The sequence below is a fragment of the Cyrtonyx montezumae genome, unplaced genomic scaffold, assembly GCF_038088225.1.
Source record: "Cyrtonyx montezumae isolate F1298 unplaced genomic scaffold, pur_monq_1.0 scaffold_32, whole genome shotgun sequence".
In the NCBI taxonomy this organism is placed as follows: domain Eukaryota; kingdom Metazoa; phylum Chordata; class Aves; order Galliformes; family Odontophoridae; genus Cyrtonyx; species Cyrtonyx montezumae.
Genome location: NW_027072037.1, coordinates 6205581 through 6222993, shown reverse-complemented (window position 1 = coordinate 6222993; position 17413 = coordinate 6205581). Strand labels below are relative to the sequence as shown.

Below are 17413 nucleotides of genomic sequence, written 5' to 3'. Positions count from 1 at the left end.
AAATGTTTCAGAATTGTCCATGAAAGAGGAACCGAAGGGGTTTCTGTTCAGGGAGCTGCCTGGGTGACATCCTGATCCGGGCTGGTTGGGTGAATGGTTGCCTTGGAGCTCTGGGACTTTGGAAGCACTGAGATGCCCCAGACTGCTCAGAATTTGTGTACTTGGAATCAGAAGCTCCCAGAGTCTCCCAGGCTTTCTGTCAGCATGCCAGGCAGGTTGCCAAGTAGCCTGAAAATTTGGGAGGCGGAGTGCCAAGCTCTTGGCTCCCTTTCAAATGGGCTGCTGAACAGCTGGGAATCTGGATGCTTGGGCTTCTCAACAGCCCACCGTGCTCGTTGCTGAAAAGCCAGGCAGAGGAAGAAAGGGTGAAATTTGTGGTACAAGGCTCTCTGCTTTCTGTCAGACCTTGGTTGAACTGGATCCACCAGCTATCTCAGTGTTGATTTGCTGTCCTCAAGTTATGCCTTTTTTAAGGTGATAGCATCTAGCCATCTCTCATCATGTTCTGTTTTAGATGTCAGAATATTTGTTTCACTGAAAATAATGCGTACTTCTATTTAATTGTTTTAGCATTGGTACTGTTTGGTAGAAATTTCTTTGATGCTTTGAATGGTTTAGTAAAAATTTTATTGTTTTTTTCTAAACCACTGTCCAGATTTTGGGTTGTGCACACTGGTATCTCAGTAGATATCTCCTATGTAATGAAAGGAGGTGGAGCAAACAGAATACTCATAAAATGTACTGATATATATATATGTATTTTTAATAAGTGTAAGTTTGATTTAATTTTTCTTGTAATAATAGCCAGAAAATGTAAAGGGCCAACGCTTGACTGAAGTGTATATTGTTTACTACCTAAAACAAGAAGAGAGGGGAGGAAACTTGATTTTCAGAGCTCTCAAATCACCAGTTAGCTTGAATGTCGTAAATTTAATGCTGATAACTACCCCTCCAAAATGAAATTATAAGCTGTATTCACAGTTTGAATAATAAAAACAATTAAAGGTGCTTTCAGTTCTTAAACAGTTCTCTCTTGTATGTTTGCAGGCCTCGGAGTAGAGGAAAAACTGCAGTGGAGGATGAAGACAGTATGGATGGTTTGGAGGCAGCAGAAACAGAAAACACTGTGGAAACAGGTAATAATGTCACTGATGCTATCTGGCTGTTGCTTCTTCCTCAGAAATTCATGTAGTTACACGGAACTTTGGCAAGCAAGAAGTACTTAATTTGGCAGTATGACACCTGCATTTGGGCAGATATTAAAAAACATGTTACTTAAATCTATATCGATTCATGCTCTTTGAACTTATTTCTTTTAAGTAATCTAATGAGAATGCTGTCCTTATTATGGTCGAGTAGTGGCTCTTGGTGTTTGTTTGTTTTAAGGTAGTAGCTAATAAAATTAAACCCTCTGAAGCAGAAGCTGCTACTTTTAGAGTACCTGCAAAAATACACAGTTACTGGCTGACTTGTATCCTCAGCTAACTAAAGCAGGTGATACACCAAAGGAGTGGCCAGGATAACCTCATGTTCATGCCTCCTGCTGCTGCTTAGGAAACGAGAGCGTTCTTGCTGTCGTAAATATTCGTTACGATAGTACCCAAACGCTTCAGTTACCAGAGAGATGGCACTGTACCGGACTGAGTGTTGTTGCAACAGTTTGTGAGTTCTGTTCTGGGAGGTTAAGAGTCGAAAGAGACAAACAGATGAGCTAACACACGAGATAAAAGCTGTGCTGAAGAACTGTCATCTCTTTGCCAGGCACGTGTCTGTAGCCATTTGCCTGCTTTTAACTGGGAAATGAATATATGTAGAAGGATGAATGCTGCCAGGAAGGTTTAAGCCAGGGCCAGTTGGCGGAAGTCTTTAGATATGACAGAAATAAAAATGTTTAAAATGCACTGAGACATAAGGGATTATAAATTTAATTAGGTAGCCCTATATGCATAATGAGTGAAGTGGAAGAAGGCACAGACACACTAACAGCAGAAGCTGTCGGTCAGGGGGCAGATGCTGAGGTAGGGGATTTATCAGTTATGCTTGTAGCTGTTAAGTTAAGGAGGTAGAGCTGTGAAGTCTTCAGATCTGAAGACAAGAATCTCTACTTGGTGTAGGTGTATAGGGAGAACAGAAAGAGGACCTTGGGAGAGCAAGATGTTTGCTGCAAGGTTTCCTATAGGCTGTACAGTAATATGGTTGCAGTGGTGAAAGCTATGAAAGAGGAGACTGAAATTGTCAAATGGATGGAGAGTGAGCTTTGGCTGTGTATGCTGGTCTCTTGCTTCTTACTTGCTAGACACTGTCAGCATGTTTGAGAAGGCTTTTTACCAAGGGTCGTGTGCTTTTGGGAGTATCACGAGTGTTCAGTCACAACTTCTGTTGAACCTAAGTGTTGTTAGTGCTTTGTGGAGACAGGCTAGGTTAAAGCTGGATACAAGAGTGCTTCATTGTTTTCTTCTGCCTGTTGTTTCTGTACCCCTGGTAATAACGTGCTGGTAGGAGTGAGCTGTTTACTCAAGTTGAGACTGAAAAAGTTCTAGCAGGTATTTTTCTGTAGAACAGCAGGGTAAAGGAAAACTACTTCTAAAAGTGTGTGCTCCATTCATAACCTTTCCCATCCCACATGGCAGAATCATTCTCATGAAAATCAGGGAAGAGGACAGAAATTGTAATTCTACAAGCCTCCTTCCTCCTCCCAGGAAAGTAGAAAAAAACAAAACACCTACAACAAAACCAAAAACACATGAGAGATTCCAGCTAAACAACTGCTGGTGCACTACTGTTCAGGGATTTTAGTGGTAGGCATGTATTTCTTGGCTTTACATTTCATTATGAATGAAGATTGTCTGTAGAGATTTGAGAGCATGTTTTACTTTGGAGGAGAGACATGAAGAATTATTTCCGAGTCTTTAGGAGTGACTGTAGATAAGTCTCTCCATTATCCTTCATCGAACTCATCCTCGCTGTCACAGAGGGCTGCAGCTCAAACCTAAAGGTGCTGCAGCAGTGCAACACTGTGCTGGAAACCCCTGAGAACCACGGAGCCCTTTCTGTGTGTTTCTGGAAGTGATGCACCATCGCTTCAGCACTGAGTTCAGGATGGTTTTAAAACTGCCTCACAGAAATACATCGGTGTGAAATCCTGTTGTCGTACTGAGCATTTTGATAGAGACGCAGTCACAGTTGTTTGAAAAGTGGAACGTGGTGTGATTGGATAGAGTTGTAATTGTGTTGGTTGAAAAGGCTGCTGCTTCTAAAACTCTACTAGAGTGCTTATCTGTGTTAATAGAGAAGCATGGGAGAAAGAGGAATCCCAGTTTGTTACTCCACACAGTACTCAAATTGAAGTGTACTTGTGGTCCAGTTTGTGAGTTTCTACTTTGACTAAAAAGGTCTTTTATTTTCATTTTCTTGAAAATGGGAGACTTGCTGACAATCTGTTGTAGTAGTTAACAAACCAAAGTGCAACATAGAACTATTATGAAACAGTGAGATTGCTCGAATGTGCAGATGTTCCTGATGTGCCACTTCTGACGTATTTCAGGTCTCCACATTTGTAGTTTTTTTTCATTCTTTGTTTTGTGTGTAGTGAATAGCAAAGAAAACATTCTTGAGTGGTTTATTTGTTTGTTTATTTATTTATTGTGAAACATCATTTTAATAAAGTATTAAAATTACACCTGGAATAAAGGGTATGTTTTAGCTATTGAATGGTTTTGAGGGGGAGAGGCTATGAGCAATAAAAGTTATCGTTTCTGTCAACATTATGAAAGAAAATCTTTGTTTGAAAGAAAAAAAAATGCAAAAATCTTGGTGAGGTGACTCTTCAGTAATTCTAAGGCACAGCCATTTTTAATGGCATTTGAGGAGACAAGCTGCTATCCTGAAAGTTCTGTGATACAGTGTGCTGAAAGCAGCACACTATGGATTCTTCTCTATATATGTAGAACCAAGGCAGGATAAGGCATGTGCTCTGATCAGTATGGTTTATTATCCCAGCCAGCCGAGAGATTTCTGAGCCTTGCCCACTTTCTGCTGAGTATCACGTTTGCTTTAGTGTGAATTATAGAATCATAGACTGTCCTGGTTTTGGAGAGGACCCATAAGGGTCATCGAGTCCAACCCCTGGCTCCATGTAGGACCACCCAAACTCTGTGTCCCAAGGCTGCATGAGCTCCATGGAGCATTCAGGGCTGTGCCTGCTGCCCTGGGCAGCCCACTCCATGCCCATTGCCCTCTGGGGCAGAACCTTACACAGTGGCACCAAACCTGCACCCAGTGCTGAAGATGAGGCCACACGGCACAGGACAGAGTGGGACAACCCCTCCCCTCTCCCAGTGGCAGTGCTGGGCCTGGTGCATCCCTGATACAGTTGGCCCTTTGGCTCCAGGACACACTGCTGGCTCAGATCCAATCTGCTGTCAGCCAGAACCCTCCAGATCCCTTTCTGTGGGTCTGCCCTTCAGCCTCTCATTCTGCAGTCTGTGCATAGAGCCAGGGCTGCCTTGTCCCAGGTGCAGAATCCAGTACTTGTGGTTGGTGAGTGCCCAGCCCTCATGGCTGTCAGGATCTCTCTACAATGCCTCTATTCCCTGAAGTAAGTCAGCAGGTCCACCTAATTCCCTGTAATTCACAAACTTAAAATACCTTCAGTTCTTATATCCAATCACTCATGAACATATAAAAGACAGATGTTCCTAAAATAGAGCCCTGCAGAACCCCCCACTTGCCTCTCCAGCGTGATGTAATCCAATTTACTATAAGCTTTTCAGCCCAACCCATCAACCGTTCACCCACTGCATTATGTTTTTATCTAGCTGTATATTAGGTGTTCTGTGCCTAAGGGTACTGTGAGAAACAGTATCAAAGCTTTGCTGAAATTCAAAAAGATTACACCTGGTTTCTGGTCAGCCAGGTGGGGAACACTGTCATAAAATGAGATTAAGCTGGTTAAACTGGACTGTCTCCTCGTGAACCTGTGCTGGCTGTTACCATTGACTTCTTTGTCTTTCAAGTCTTCAGTAACTCCCAGAGTAATATTCTCCACAGTTTTGCCAGGCTCCAAAATGTGACAGACCCTTCTTTCTTACCCTACTTGAAAACAGTGGCGGTGTTTGCCAGCTTCCAGTTGACTGAGACCTCTCCATATTCCTAGATCATTGAAAAAATAATTGTGAGAGGTCTTGTGATAACATCAGCCAGCTCTCTGAGTACTCTGGATTGCATCCCATTGGGCCCCATAGACTTAGATACATCCCCGCTCGGGCAGTAGGTCAGGATCAGCTTGGGAGTTCATTATGAAACAGAAAGGGAATTTGGGAAAAGACCTACTTGGAGCTTCCTCCAACTTTTTCCTAAGAGGAAGCAAATGAGACAAAAGCTACTTGTGTTGAATCAATAGACTTTCAGGTTCTTGTCAACCTTGGAGTAGATTCTTTTTATTTACCAGCTAGATTTATCTTTCCGGTAGATTTCTTGGCTTCTCCTTTGCTGACGTTTATTTTGTAACTTCATATTCTCTTTCCAACTGTTTCAGATTTGTTTTTCCTGTCCTCGCTTGATTTTTCTTCATCATGGTCCTTGCTAGTGACTTTCCCACTGGTATTTCTCTATCCAACCAATACTGAACTTACCCATCCCTCTTCCCATCATTTTGTAACCCATGGAATAACAGGCATGTTGATTTTTTGAAAGCACCTTTAGGTCCATGTGGTCCTAACCCTGCTCCAGCAAGGTCTCCTAGATCAGACTGCCCAGGGCCATGTCTGCGTGGCTTCTGAAGATCTCCAATGAGACTTCACAGCCTTCCTGGACAACCTGTTCCAGTGCTCTGTCACCTGCACAGTTAGGTACAAATAGAGCACTTCCTGTGTTTGAGGGAAACTCCTCTGAGCCTGTGCCAATTGCCTCTTGTGCTGTCAAAGCCCTTAACTAACTGTAGGTGGGTTTAGAGAACACTGTGTTTTACTGTATGTCTTCTTGCTGCTCCTCTCCATAAGAGCATTTTACTTCTGATCACAGAATTACAGAATTGTAGGGGGTGAAAGGGATCTCTAGAGATCATCTAGTCTGCCAAAGCAGCTCCCTAGACCATGAAGTGTTGGTACAGCACGAGAGCTGGATGCCTGGGCTAAAGCTTTCCCAAGTAAGATGAAGGTGGTGATTAAGTCTCTGTAATGCCCCCTGGAAAAAAAAAAAAACCCACAGAAAAAGGCACAATAAACCTGGAAAGCATTGTGCCCATCTGTATGCACACAGCTGCAGACATAAGAGTGTTAATATAAAGAAAGAAATAGTATAGCAAGAGTGTCCTGGTAAGTTTTCTGTAGGCTTCTTGGCCCTTTGATATTCATGAATGCTTGGCTTTCTGTTTTTCTGACATCTTCCATTAGTTTCAGCAAATTTCTGTGCTTGATGTTTTCTTGGTTTGACATTTAAATTCACAGGAACTGAGTTCCTTGATTATTCTCTCTCCATTTTGAGAACACTTAGAAAGTATCCAACATCTATAATTCTTCATGTCTTTGTGTGACATAAAAATGTTGGGATTCAGACTGATCAGGGAGAAACACAGTGGGATAAGTATTTTAAATGCTAAATCCCTTGGGAAACTCATAGTAAATCTGTTGGGTATTCTGTTTACTATCTGTATCACATACAGCAAATCTTAAAATAAATTATGCTTAATAACAAACCCTCACTTCCCTGTGGTGTCTGGAGATTTCAGAAGTGATAGCACATAAAACATTCGGGATGATTTTGTCAGTGCCTGTGTTATCATCCCCAGTGACCTTATCATGTGCTGCAGGGATGTTGCCTGGCCGGTTGCTTTCTTGTTGGACTTAATATGAATTTTCTGAAGATAAAACTTCCTCGTCTTTTGTCCCTGGGCAAAGGACACAAGAATCAGAAACAGATATTTCTCCGCATAGGACTGAGGACAGTTAACCATGTAGAAGCTGCCCGAGAACTCTGGGCAAATTCAGAACTTCACGTAATTTGAAGCAGCTAGAAAGCATTTTTTCTTTCAGTATCTTACCTATCCTTTGTACTGCCCTGAGCCTTCTGGACAGTAGGACAAAGCAAAAGACGCCCGAGGAAGTCCTCGTTTGAGTAAATCAATGGAAAAAGCTCCAGTCAACTTGTTGACACCGAAGACTTTGTGAAATCTGCTTTGTGCTTTTCAGCCAGCCGCTCAGGCCTCATCAATGTACTGCTTATCGCTTCTGGAATTAATGAAAGGAAGAACTGACACTGCTGAGGGCATTACCTATAGATTAAATTTAGCCATAAGTATTTGGAACAAGTATGTGCTTAGAAACACACATAAGTGTGTTTGGAGGCCATCCAGTGATGTGTATTCATTAAAAAATGAGCGGTTCCCTCTTAACCACTTATCTGTCTGCTACTTGTCCAGACACTGGAAGAACTGACAGAACCAAAGGGCCTTTATTATTACAATCATCTTCTTATTTCTCTTCTTGTTTTGGTAATTTACCTTGTAATAAGGAAATCACGTGCAACAGGAAGTTATTTGATCTTTCCCTTTAAATAATTAGTCTTAATTGATAATAACATCATTGTCCCCCCCTTGATAAGGACCGTTTAGAAAATGTTGATATTTTTTCCTTCTGGAGTTTGTGGCTCTGTTTTGTTTTGTCATAGAGTCTCTCTTTTTTTTTTTTTCCCTCCAAAATGAATTCTGATCTCATTCAATTTCCCAGTTTAGAGGTTCTTTCTGAAATGCGTCCTTTTAAAACTTATTTTTCTTCAGTGCTGGTTTTGCAGTTTACCTATGAAACTCTGCTTTACGAAAAATAACCAGTGGGTTTTTGAAGAAGTTTTCAAGACCCCTGCTCATACAACCTTCTCTTTGCCTGTGGCCTAGTGCTGATGATCAACTGGTGTTGATGTGACTAGTCCAATGTATTGAAATAGTAGCATGGATCTTGTGTGTCATGCACTCACACTCACAGAATGACTGGAAACAGTGCTGTTTGGGGTAGGTTTCAGTTCTATGAATCTGTTTCACTTTTTGATAAAACTGCATGGAAACCAACTCACCAGTTTGGTAGAAGAGCTGGTAGGGAAGTTTGGATCTCAGTCCTGCCTAATTGAAGTTATAGTTAAGAATGGATTGGCTTTAGAGGCCTGTAAGGATCTGCCCTGGTAACCATTCTCCACATCAGATACAAACAGTGAAAAAAGTAGCTGATGATATAAATCTGTGCAGGAAAACAGAATCATAGAATAGTTTGGGTTGGAAGGAACCTTTAAGACCATCCAGTTCCAATCTCTGTAATAAACAGGGACATCTCCCTGTAGACCAGGCTGCACACAGCCCCATCCAGCACGGCCTTGAATGCCTCCAGTGAAGGGGCATCCATAGCCTTGCTGGGCAACCCGTTCAGTGTCTCACCACCCTCACAGTAAAGAATTTCTTCCCAATATCTAGTCTTCACCTCCCCTCTTCCAGTTTAAAGCCTTTTCCCCTCATCCTATTGTTACATACCCTTTTTAAAAGCCCCCCCCCCCAGCTTTCTTGTAGGTTTCTTTCAGGTTCTGGAAGGCCGCTATGAGGTCTTCTATAAAGAAGAAATGCCCATTTGCAAAGCGTTGAAGAAAGGCCACAGAAAAGTGATACAGCATCTGGAAAACATTGCACAGGGGAAAGTAACCTTCTGTACTTTGTAGAAACAAAAGTTTGCTCTCAAATATCATTTGCTACCTGAGAAAGTGATACTGTTGCTCTCCGAATTGTGGGGACTTGGAGAAATACGTTTTAAGAACTACTGACGAAAGAATAAGGGGAAAACAGCACCAGTGTTGTGGGTGTCATTTATTATTTTTCCCCCCTGCCATTGCTTTATAAATTTGTTACATGACAGCATATTAAATGCTGTACACAGTTCTGCTTCCCCTTCTTCACTAGGACAAACTATAATAGGGAAAGTACAGGGAAGGCCAGTGAGTATTATAAAGGAAAAATAGCTTCTGTGCAGGGAACAGTTAAGGTAAAAGACTTCAACCTGAAATTATATGACCGAGGAGGAATTTAATAGGATCCTTCAGAATGATGAGTGACAGGGAGAAAATGAACAGGGAGTGATGATTCATTTTGTTTTATAAGACAAAAATAAGGGGACACGAGGTCATGGTCAGTAGGTGTGTTTGCGCTCAGCATGTACTTACTTTATAGAATTCGTTGCTACTGAAAGCTGTAGGCATGGAAAATAAAGGCATGTTTCAGAAAGACCTGAGAAACAAATAATGGCAAAGTAATGAGATGAATGCTGTGGAATACCACCTCTGGCTTGTGATGTCAGCTCCCTTGTAGGTGGTTGTCCAGAATAGGTTCCTTAGAATGACATAAGTTGGTTTATATGGTTGTACACTAAAAGCCGTGTTTTTATTTTATGAGTACAAGATTTGCATGAAGTTATGTTCTGTATCAAATGCATCTATTTGAAGGAAGAGTGTTAAGGGCACACTGAAATGTCCAAGAAGTACAAGGCTCTTTTCCCTTGTCTCCATGTGTAACGAGGGCCGCAGTAGGTAAATCATTGTGCTGACCTCCAGTAGGTGAAAGGAGGGTATGGAGAAGACTGTAAATGCAACACATGCATCACTTGCAAAACAAAAACCAACCAACAGCTTCAGATGTGGCCGTACATCTTACTACTGGGAGTGGAACTTTGTAGTGTTGACTTAAGATGAAAACTTTGCCTTTGTTTATGCCAAAGGAGTTTGTGTGTTTAGTCATTACTGTCACACTTGAACTCCAGTCTGTTTTTTCCCCTCCTCCACACAGTTATGTGTTCAGCAGGAAAACTGTGTGGCTACAAACATACTGAAGGCCCCATAAAGCCAGTAGTTATTAGCAACCATTTCTGCGTGTCTTTAATATCCTTGTTTTGGCTCTGTGGTGTCCTGGTGGTGTGCATGGGGCTGGTTAGCCACAACATGTCAATTTGTTCCCCCATTTTTGGCTGTTAAAACCTATCCAGAAGGCTGGGGTATGAGGAAGATTGCTGCACTTAGATGGGTGCTGTAGGTGACAGCTGGTGAGGGGCTGGGCAGAGAGGTGATGCTGAGGTGGTGGTTCTGTTAAGCTGTGTCCTGAACTCTGGTGAATGGATAATTGCTTTGTTGGTGGGTTGGGAAAGGGAAATACACTTGGTAATGTCTGCTACCAACTCGGCATTTTAAATTCATAATTTGAGTTCCTTTGTTCAGATTTCTTTATAGCTGCACTGACCTGGTGTCTTCTAGAAAGTGGAGCATTGTGAACTTGCTTGTATTTCTGTAGACCCCTCCAAGGCCATATAAAACACTTGGTCACGTTAGGCATTGTCTGCAGCAGCAGTGCCCCTTTCTGTGCATAACACAACTGTGGCTGGGAGTTAAAAACTTATTATTCCCTTTTGCAGAAGCCACGTCAGTAAGCAGCAGCTGAGACCCCCGCGATGCCCCTGCTGCACTTGCTGGTGCTGGCACGTTCCAGCCTGTAGTGCTCTCTGTTCTTATTGGGAGTGCTGGAAGCTCCTAGCATTTGCTTTGCTGTCTGCCAAATTGGAAGTAGGTCTGACAGCGGAGTCCCAACCGGTGAATGGGCTGCACAGCCAACTCGGTGCATCTGAACAGCAGTGTGGTTTTTATGTTACGTTTATTGCCGCTGCTTTTGTTTTTATTTTGATTTATTTTTTCCCACCAGGGGTACTGCATGCTGAAGAGCGTCTTGTTGTAACGTTTTAAAGATTTTTGTGATGGAAGAATTTCTTACAGTATTTTCAGTTCTTGCCTTGGGAAATAGTTCCTACCTGAAAAACACCCAGCCTCTCCCTTCACAAAACAAAGCTTTGGGATATGCTGCTATCTTTGCCCTATTGCCATAGCAAGTCCACACACATACTTCCTTATCTTGCCGTGGGTTTACCCAAGTGACCTGAAGAACAGCATCTTGTGATTATCTGAAACAGAAAAGGGGGTGGTTTGGACTCTGGCCAGCGTTGCTTCATCACTATCGCTCCATCACGTCCCCAGAGAAAACTGTGACCATGTCATGATGTTCCAGCCATCACTGTACTCTTTGCCACCAGCTTTCATGTGACAGACTTGAAGGGAACCAGTGCCACAGGTGGGCTCGCAGAAACCCAGGCTCCCACCTGTAAGCCTGTGTTCCATCAGCCTCAGGAACCCTCCTTATGTCTGATATATCTCTCTATATAAGCAGTGCAAGTAGGGAAAACAGCACCTACATAATCCGCTGAGAATGGTATCTGCTGTTTGTTATTGTATTTGAGGTGTTTTCCTGTAGAAAGCAGAACAGAAATAATTGTTGAGGAAATAAACTTACAAACAGTTGGGAATTGTGTGATGAGTTTTTTTCAGTTCTCAGCCCCCCTCAACTCATTATACAGGGGCAAGACCTTAAGTTTGAGAGAAGCAGTCATGAAAATGGGATGCAAAATAAAGCCTTCTGTATGTCTGCAAATGAACTTCATATTTATTAATCATTCATGGTTCCCTAATTCCCAGAAACTTCAAAGGAGGATGCCCTAGCCAAGTCTGATGAGTGTTCATTAAATACACTGGAAAGCAGGCAATGTCTCAGGCCAGATGCTGGAGGAACGTCACTGAAGCAGTGATAAGGATATCAGCAGCACCGTTCCCATGCCAGTGCTGGACTCCCATGTCCTAGGAGCTTGACTCCTAATGCTCATTATGTCTGTTCTTCCTTTATGTTCTGCTGGAAAGCTTGCACCAAGATGGTGGCACACACAACTAACATAAGTGTGAGCACCGCATTTTCACTCTTGCAGTGGCACGTCTTGCGACACAGTTGGGTTATTACAGAGGCAGCACTTGAGATGCTCTTCATCTCTTTTAGTGTAATTTAGGGCCTTTCTTTGCTGGAGCAGCAAGCAGCAGGAGGAGGGCACCATGCGGGTGTGAGCACATGTACTGAGTAGGGAAACAATCTGTCTTGAGTTCTTGAGAATGACTTCACGCTGCTGAACTTTGCCTTTCTGGTGTGTCCATTCACATGTAATGGGGCAAAAGATGGTGAGCAGTAAATGATTTTTGTTCACCTGAACGTTTGTGCAGGCACAAAGCACAGCAAAGTTCTTTCTCAAAGCATAAATGGGTGAAATAAATGGACAAAGTGCTGCTGGCGCTGGCATCACGGCCAAGCCACAACTTCTGGTGGTCTTCGTCCAGCACTTCATGTGTGCATGTGCTCAGGCTGTGCACAGGGTTTTGCTTTTAGCAATGCAGAGCCTTGCAGGTCTTGATAAACTCGGTAGGAATGGCGGTGCACATTTCAAGACACGCGGTGACACTCATCTGGCTAATACAAAGGAATTTGTGCTCTTAATTGAGGCTGTGCACAGAAATGTTGGGGTTACTGGCAGTGTGCTTTGGAAACTTAACTGCAAATTGCTCCAGAGGGCTCTGCAGAGCGTGGCCTGTTTCAGCAGTCCTAATCCCAGAATGGTCGTAGGGACTGTTTGTTCAGACGGAGGGTTTCTTGTTTGTGTGGGATTTTTGTTTGTTTTGTTGTTGGTTTCTTTTAATGGAGCTGTTTACTATTACAAGGAATGTATTCCCAGCAGGGTATTTATTTAGTGTCAAACGTCTGTCAAGCTCTTTTTTCTTTTTTTTTCCTCCTCAGGACAGGCTGGTGGGCTGGTTTTCAAGTGAACCATCTGGCCTTGTGACAGGCAGTCCTTTCGGAGTGCTTCACATGTCCAGAAACATCTCAGATGTATGTTACTGGGTAGCTTCACTGAAACAAGCGAAGCAATTCCAGCCTGCACCAGCTCGGATATCTGGCACACCCAGTCCTGTACTGCAATTTCTTATTCTTTTTCCTCACTATTGTGGTTCTCTTAAGTATTCTTTGGATGCCTTCTTTAAGGGTTTTAAACATTATGCAGTGCCTCCCTAAATGAGTTCATTCTAGGTTAAGGAATAATTTTCCTTCAGTCTCTCTGTGTGGAAGATTTCCCCTTCTTGATCTGCTCTGGTGGGAGTATGATTTCAGTATTGCAGACTGAGACATTCTCTCCTAAAGTTGCAATTTCATGTTCTAAAGATTTTTCTCTTTTATTGTTCGTATTTAAAAGATGAAAGCTTGTAGCAGGTTTAGCAGCTTTTTTTTTTGCTTGCCTACCTATGTCACAGATTCTTCTATCACAGTCTGATATTTATAGGACATGGGGGAATGGTTTGAAACTAAGAAAGGAGAGACTCAGGTTTGATTTTAGGAGAAGGTGCTTTACTCAGAGCACGGTGAGGCACTGCTGCTCAGAGGGCTGTGGATGCCCCATCCCTGGAGGTGCTCAGGGCCTGGCTGGATGGGGGCCCTGGGCAGCCTGCTCTGGGGGGGGAGCCAGCCCATGGCATGGCAGGGGTTGGACCTGGATGGGTCCCTCCCAGCCAAAGCATTCTGTCATTCCATGATTCTCTCCACCCATTTCTCCACTGACAGAAGGCAGTGGTACCTTAAGCTGCGTGTGCCAAAGAGCATGAGCCAGACCCCTATGATTTTTGCTACTTAGATTTCAAAATGAGGGTATGAAGGAGTGTGGAAATACCATGTTTTACTGCTCTGCAGCCCTGAGCAGCTCCCTTGTGCCCCCCCCCCCCTGCTGGAGCACCCAGAGTGATGCCCTGCAGGGCTCTGCTGACAAACACCTGGCTCAGGTGGTACAAAGGACAGAGCCCAACAGGAACGGAGGTTAGTTACACACACATTGGCCCCTTGTTTCACGTTTCTGCTCAGAAACAAACTTTCTAGACAAACAGAAGCTTTGTCAGCTGTACAAGTATATATGTCTAACAACTGTGCCAGCATAGAATCAGTGTGAGCAGGAATGAACGAGTGCAGGGACTCATCAGAGTTAAAGCTAATCTGGGAGAACAGACTGATCCATAAATATTTGTATCGCCTGCTTACAGGTCTGGTTGTAATAGTGGAAATAAATAATCATTATCACTGTTTTTCAAACAGAAGTCAAAGAGCAATCTGCAGAAGAGGATGCCCAGGCGGAAGTGGACAGCACCAAGCAGCTAACACCAATTCTTCAGCGCTCAGTATCCGAGGAGTCTGCAAGCTCCACCGCCTCCATTGGTGTCGAAGCTAAAACCAGGTGAGTGTGCAAAGAGACAGCTGCTGGAACAGGGCTCGGTGCTGAGGAATGAGGCACACAGTGCTTGGAGCACAGGTTCAGGACACACTCCTGGTGCTCTGAAGGATCAGTAACACCAGCCTGTGTTGGCAGCTGTTGTATTTGGGACTGATGGCTTAATTAGCGTACAGGGAGACTGAGGTGAAAAGCACACTTCTTAAATATTGTCCTCAGATTACATGGGAGAACTCTCGAATTACAGCGTATTAGCTGTTTGAATTAAAGCAGATAGAAGTGAGATTGAGATGCAGTGTGATTAGTGAAGCGTTCCTCCTGAGAAATGGTGTATAGCAAATCCATATGAAATTATTTCTGAACATTCAGGCTGTGTGTGCATCTTGTCAGCTCTACTGTTATCTTTCATTAGTTAAGAATTTGTAATACTTTTTAATACTTAACCAGTAATATTTCTGATTATTTTTTTCCCCAAGTTTTGGTCAATATAAATTGCTCCCAAATGACAGTGTTAGTTACAATTAATGATGTTGTGTGGGGAAAACTAAACTGTGCTGAAGGAAATACACAAAAACTGCTTTTAATAGAATATTCCTAAGCCAGTACTAAATTGTGGTAAATAAGTAGAGCAACTTGAACAGAGCAGCTGCTTCTATTCTTCATTTCATCCTGTTTTGGATCCCTTGCAGAAATTGTTCTTAATGCTGTTCCATCCGCTTTCTGTTCTTCTCAAGGTTGCTTTCTGGCTGTTATCATGCACAGTTGATTACCACACTTTTCTCAGCCATAAACTTTTTCTTAAAAACTGGACAACAGTCAGCCAAAAAAAAACACAACCCAGCATAGTTCTGAACCAGCCCTTGTTTGTTCTCAACCTATTTGTTCTGCCAGCTGGCAATGTGGAGTTTGATTAGTTAATATTGAAAGGATATTGTGGACCTATGGCTTTGGCTGATCAAAGCATTAAGAAGCGAAGTACTATTAATCTATAATGGTCATACTGATGGTTTTTTTTTTTAAGGAAATGGATTGAAAAGGTGTGCAGCAGTAACTGTGGTTTCTCTGCTCCCAGTTGGTGCAGGGTTTGGATGCCGAATCGGTGTCTTGTCAGTTGCAGAAATCGTTGATGTCCTCATAGCAATGGAAAAAAATACAACGCTGGGTTTTATTGGCACTGAGTCTTGAAACCTACCAGAAGAATGTCTCTCCTGATCTGTGACTTCTTGATCAGTCGCTTGTCTTTCTGTCTGTGAGGTGCTGACACAGGCACGGTGCCGCTCAGGTTGGCAGGACTGGATGCTGAGCGGCTTGTTTCTGTTTTCTTAGGACAAAATGCAACGTGTGAAGTAACACACAGTGATGACTTCTGGTTCTCTTGCATAACGGTGGGAGGAAATGTATTGAGATTCAGTATAAAGCAGAACTCCATAAAGATTTGAAATCTGTAACTTGGGGAGATGGTTTAGAAGTTGATTTCCAAGTCAGGCATTCTCACCAGCTTCATCTCTTTTTTGTATGAATTTTTTACTTCATTTATAATGCGATTAACTTAACCCAGTGGGAATGTGTATGAATCAAGAAGTAAGTCTAGGTATGTGAGAGTTATGGGCACACATTGTAACAGACAGTAAAGAAATGTGCCAAAACACAGGAAAGAACCAGCAGTTCGATACGTCATACACTCACAGAATGGTTTGGGTTGGAAGGGACCTCAAAGGTCATCCAGTTCCAACCCCAGCCATGGGCAGAGCTGTCCCCCCAGATGAGGGCTCAGGGCCCCATCCAGCCCAGCCCTGAGCACCTCCAGGGATGGGGCACCCACAGCTCTCTGGGCAGCAGTGCCAGTGCCTCACCACCCTCTGAGTAAGTGCCCTTTTTCAATAATCAGAGTTGAATATAAGTAAATTCTGCATTTCTATCTTCGTTAGTAAAGATAAAGGAAGGTGATAGAGAAGCATAGGGCACGGGGCATAAAACAAAGCCTTTTAAATAAGCAATTTGCTCTATAAAGTGAACTTGAGATAGTGAAATGCATCAGAACCAGGATGGGGAATTCAGAAGCTGAGGAGTTCCCCAAAGCTTGCCTAATCCTTCTCCTGGTCCTCCCCGAGACTGTGGCCAAATAAGAATATTCAAGGGACAGGTGATGGAGAAGGCCCCCAGTTTTGGAGCCTTTCTGCCCTGTGTAGAGTGGGGTGTGTGTGTGTGGGGGGGGCCTCCCAAGGGGAACTGTTCCGTGCGGGTGGGATTGGGGGTGGGAATTTAACAGCGATTTGAGGAGTGTTGCTCAGAAAGCAACGTGCTAAAGCTGTTGAAATAAATAGCATGTGAGCCACAGGGGTAGGGCAGGCTGCAAGGGGTGAGGCGTGTGTGTGTGTGTGTGTGTGTGTGCTGAGAAGCAGCGAGTGAATTATTGACCACAAGTGGGGAGGGGCAGCAACGTCAAGCGAAGATAAACTATCGAGCCTGGCAGTGGTGGAAGTAGTGCTGCCAGCACTTACGTGTCAGGAGTGCCATGGGGTTTGGAGCCTTTTCCTTTGGTTGTTCCCTTTTTCTTTTTGAAACTCATGTCAGCCCAGGACATAGAGCTGAGTGGAATCCAGATCCTTGGAAAGGAGGCTGCTGCCCAGCCTGTGCTGCCTGCAGGAGCAGAGGGAGCATGGCCAGGAGCTGGCTGGGACATGAGCAGGGCCCCCTTCTCCTCTGTTCCTCCTCTGTTTCCCACATTGTCAACTCCAAGCATTGAAAGCTAACAAGAATGAGCTGGAAGCTCAGTTTCAGAGGAGAACAAAACACCTTTTGGTTCATTTTATTTTCCATCAACTTTCTGAGAACATGAATTGTACTAACAGCATGTTTTTGCTTTGGTCCTTTTGCTGAAACTATGAAGAAAGAACAGTCCTAACATCAACAAACAGAAGCTGAGATTTTCATAGAGCATTTCTGATTTGGTAATCTCCCTTTCCGCTTTCCTGCTTCGCTTTGCAGTTGGTCAAAGCACAGCATTTTCATTTTGTTGCTTCTGCTGGGATCAGATTTGGAGGCTGGTGATGGAGAGCTTCCTTCCATCTAAAAGAAGGAGTTGGCGAACATCTGTGTGAACAAAGATAATGTCTGGTGAAAAAGCAGCAGTGAACTTCGTTATCTTTGTTCCTTATCTCTTCCTTTCTTTTTTAATCTCCGAGGAACCAGCGTAACAAAACTTGCAACACTCAGTGGAAAAAGAAATTGTGGAGCGGCGTAGAGATTAGATAATCCAGATA

General features: G+C 43.3%; 1 protein-coding gene across 15 annotated transcripts in view; it reads left to right on the top strand.

Annotated features, from left to right (window-relative positions):
* KMT2C (lysine methyltransferase 2C) overlaps window positions 1–17413 on the top strand; it is a 179690-nt gene that overhangs the window by 43408 nt on the left and 118869 nt on the right. For all 15 annotated transcript variants that reach the window (XM_065744912.1, XM_065744915.1, XM_065744922.1 and 12 more), the window contains 2 exons: window positions 1048–1136; window positions 14018–14156. In XM_065744912.1, coding sequence (XP_065600984.1) covers window positions 1048–1136; window positions 14018–14156 — 228 coding nt within the window. The remainder of the gene's footprint in view (window positions 1–1047; window positions 1137–14017; window positions 14157–17413) is intronic.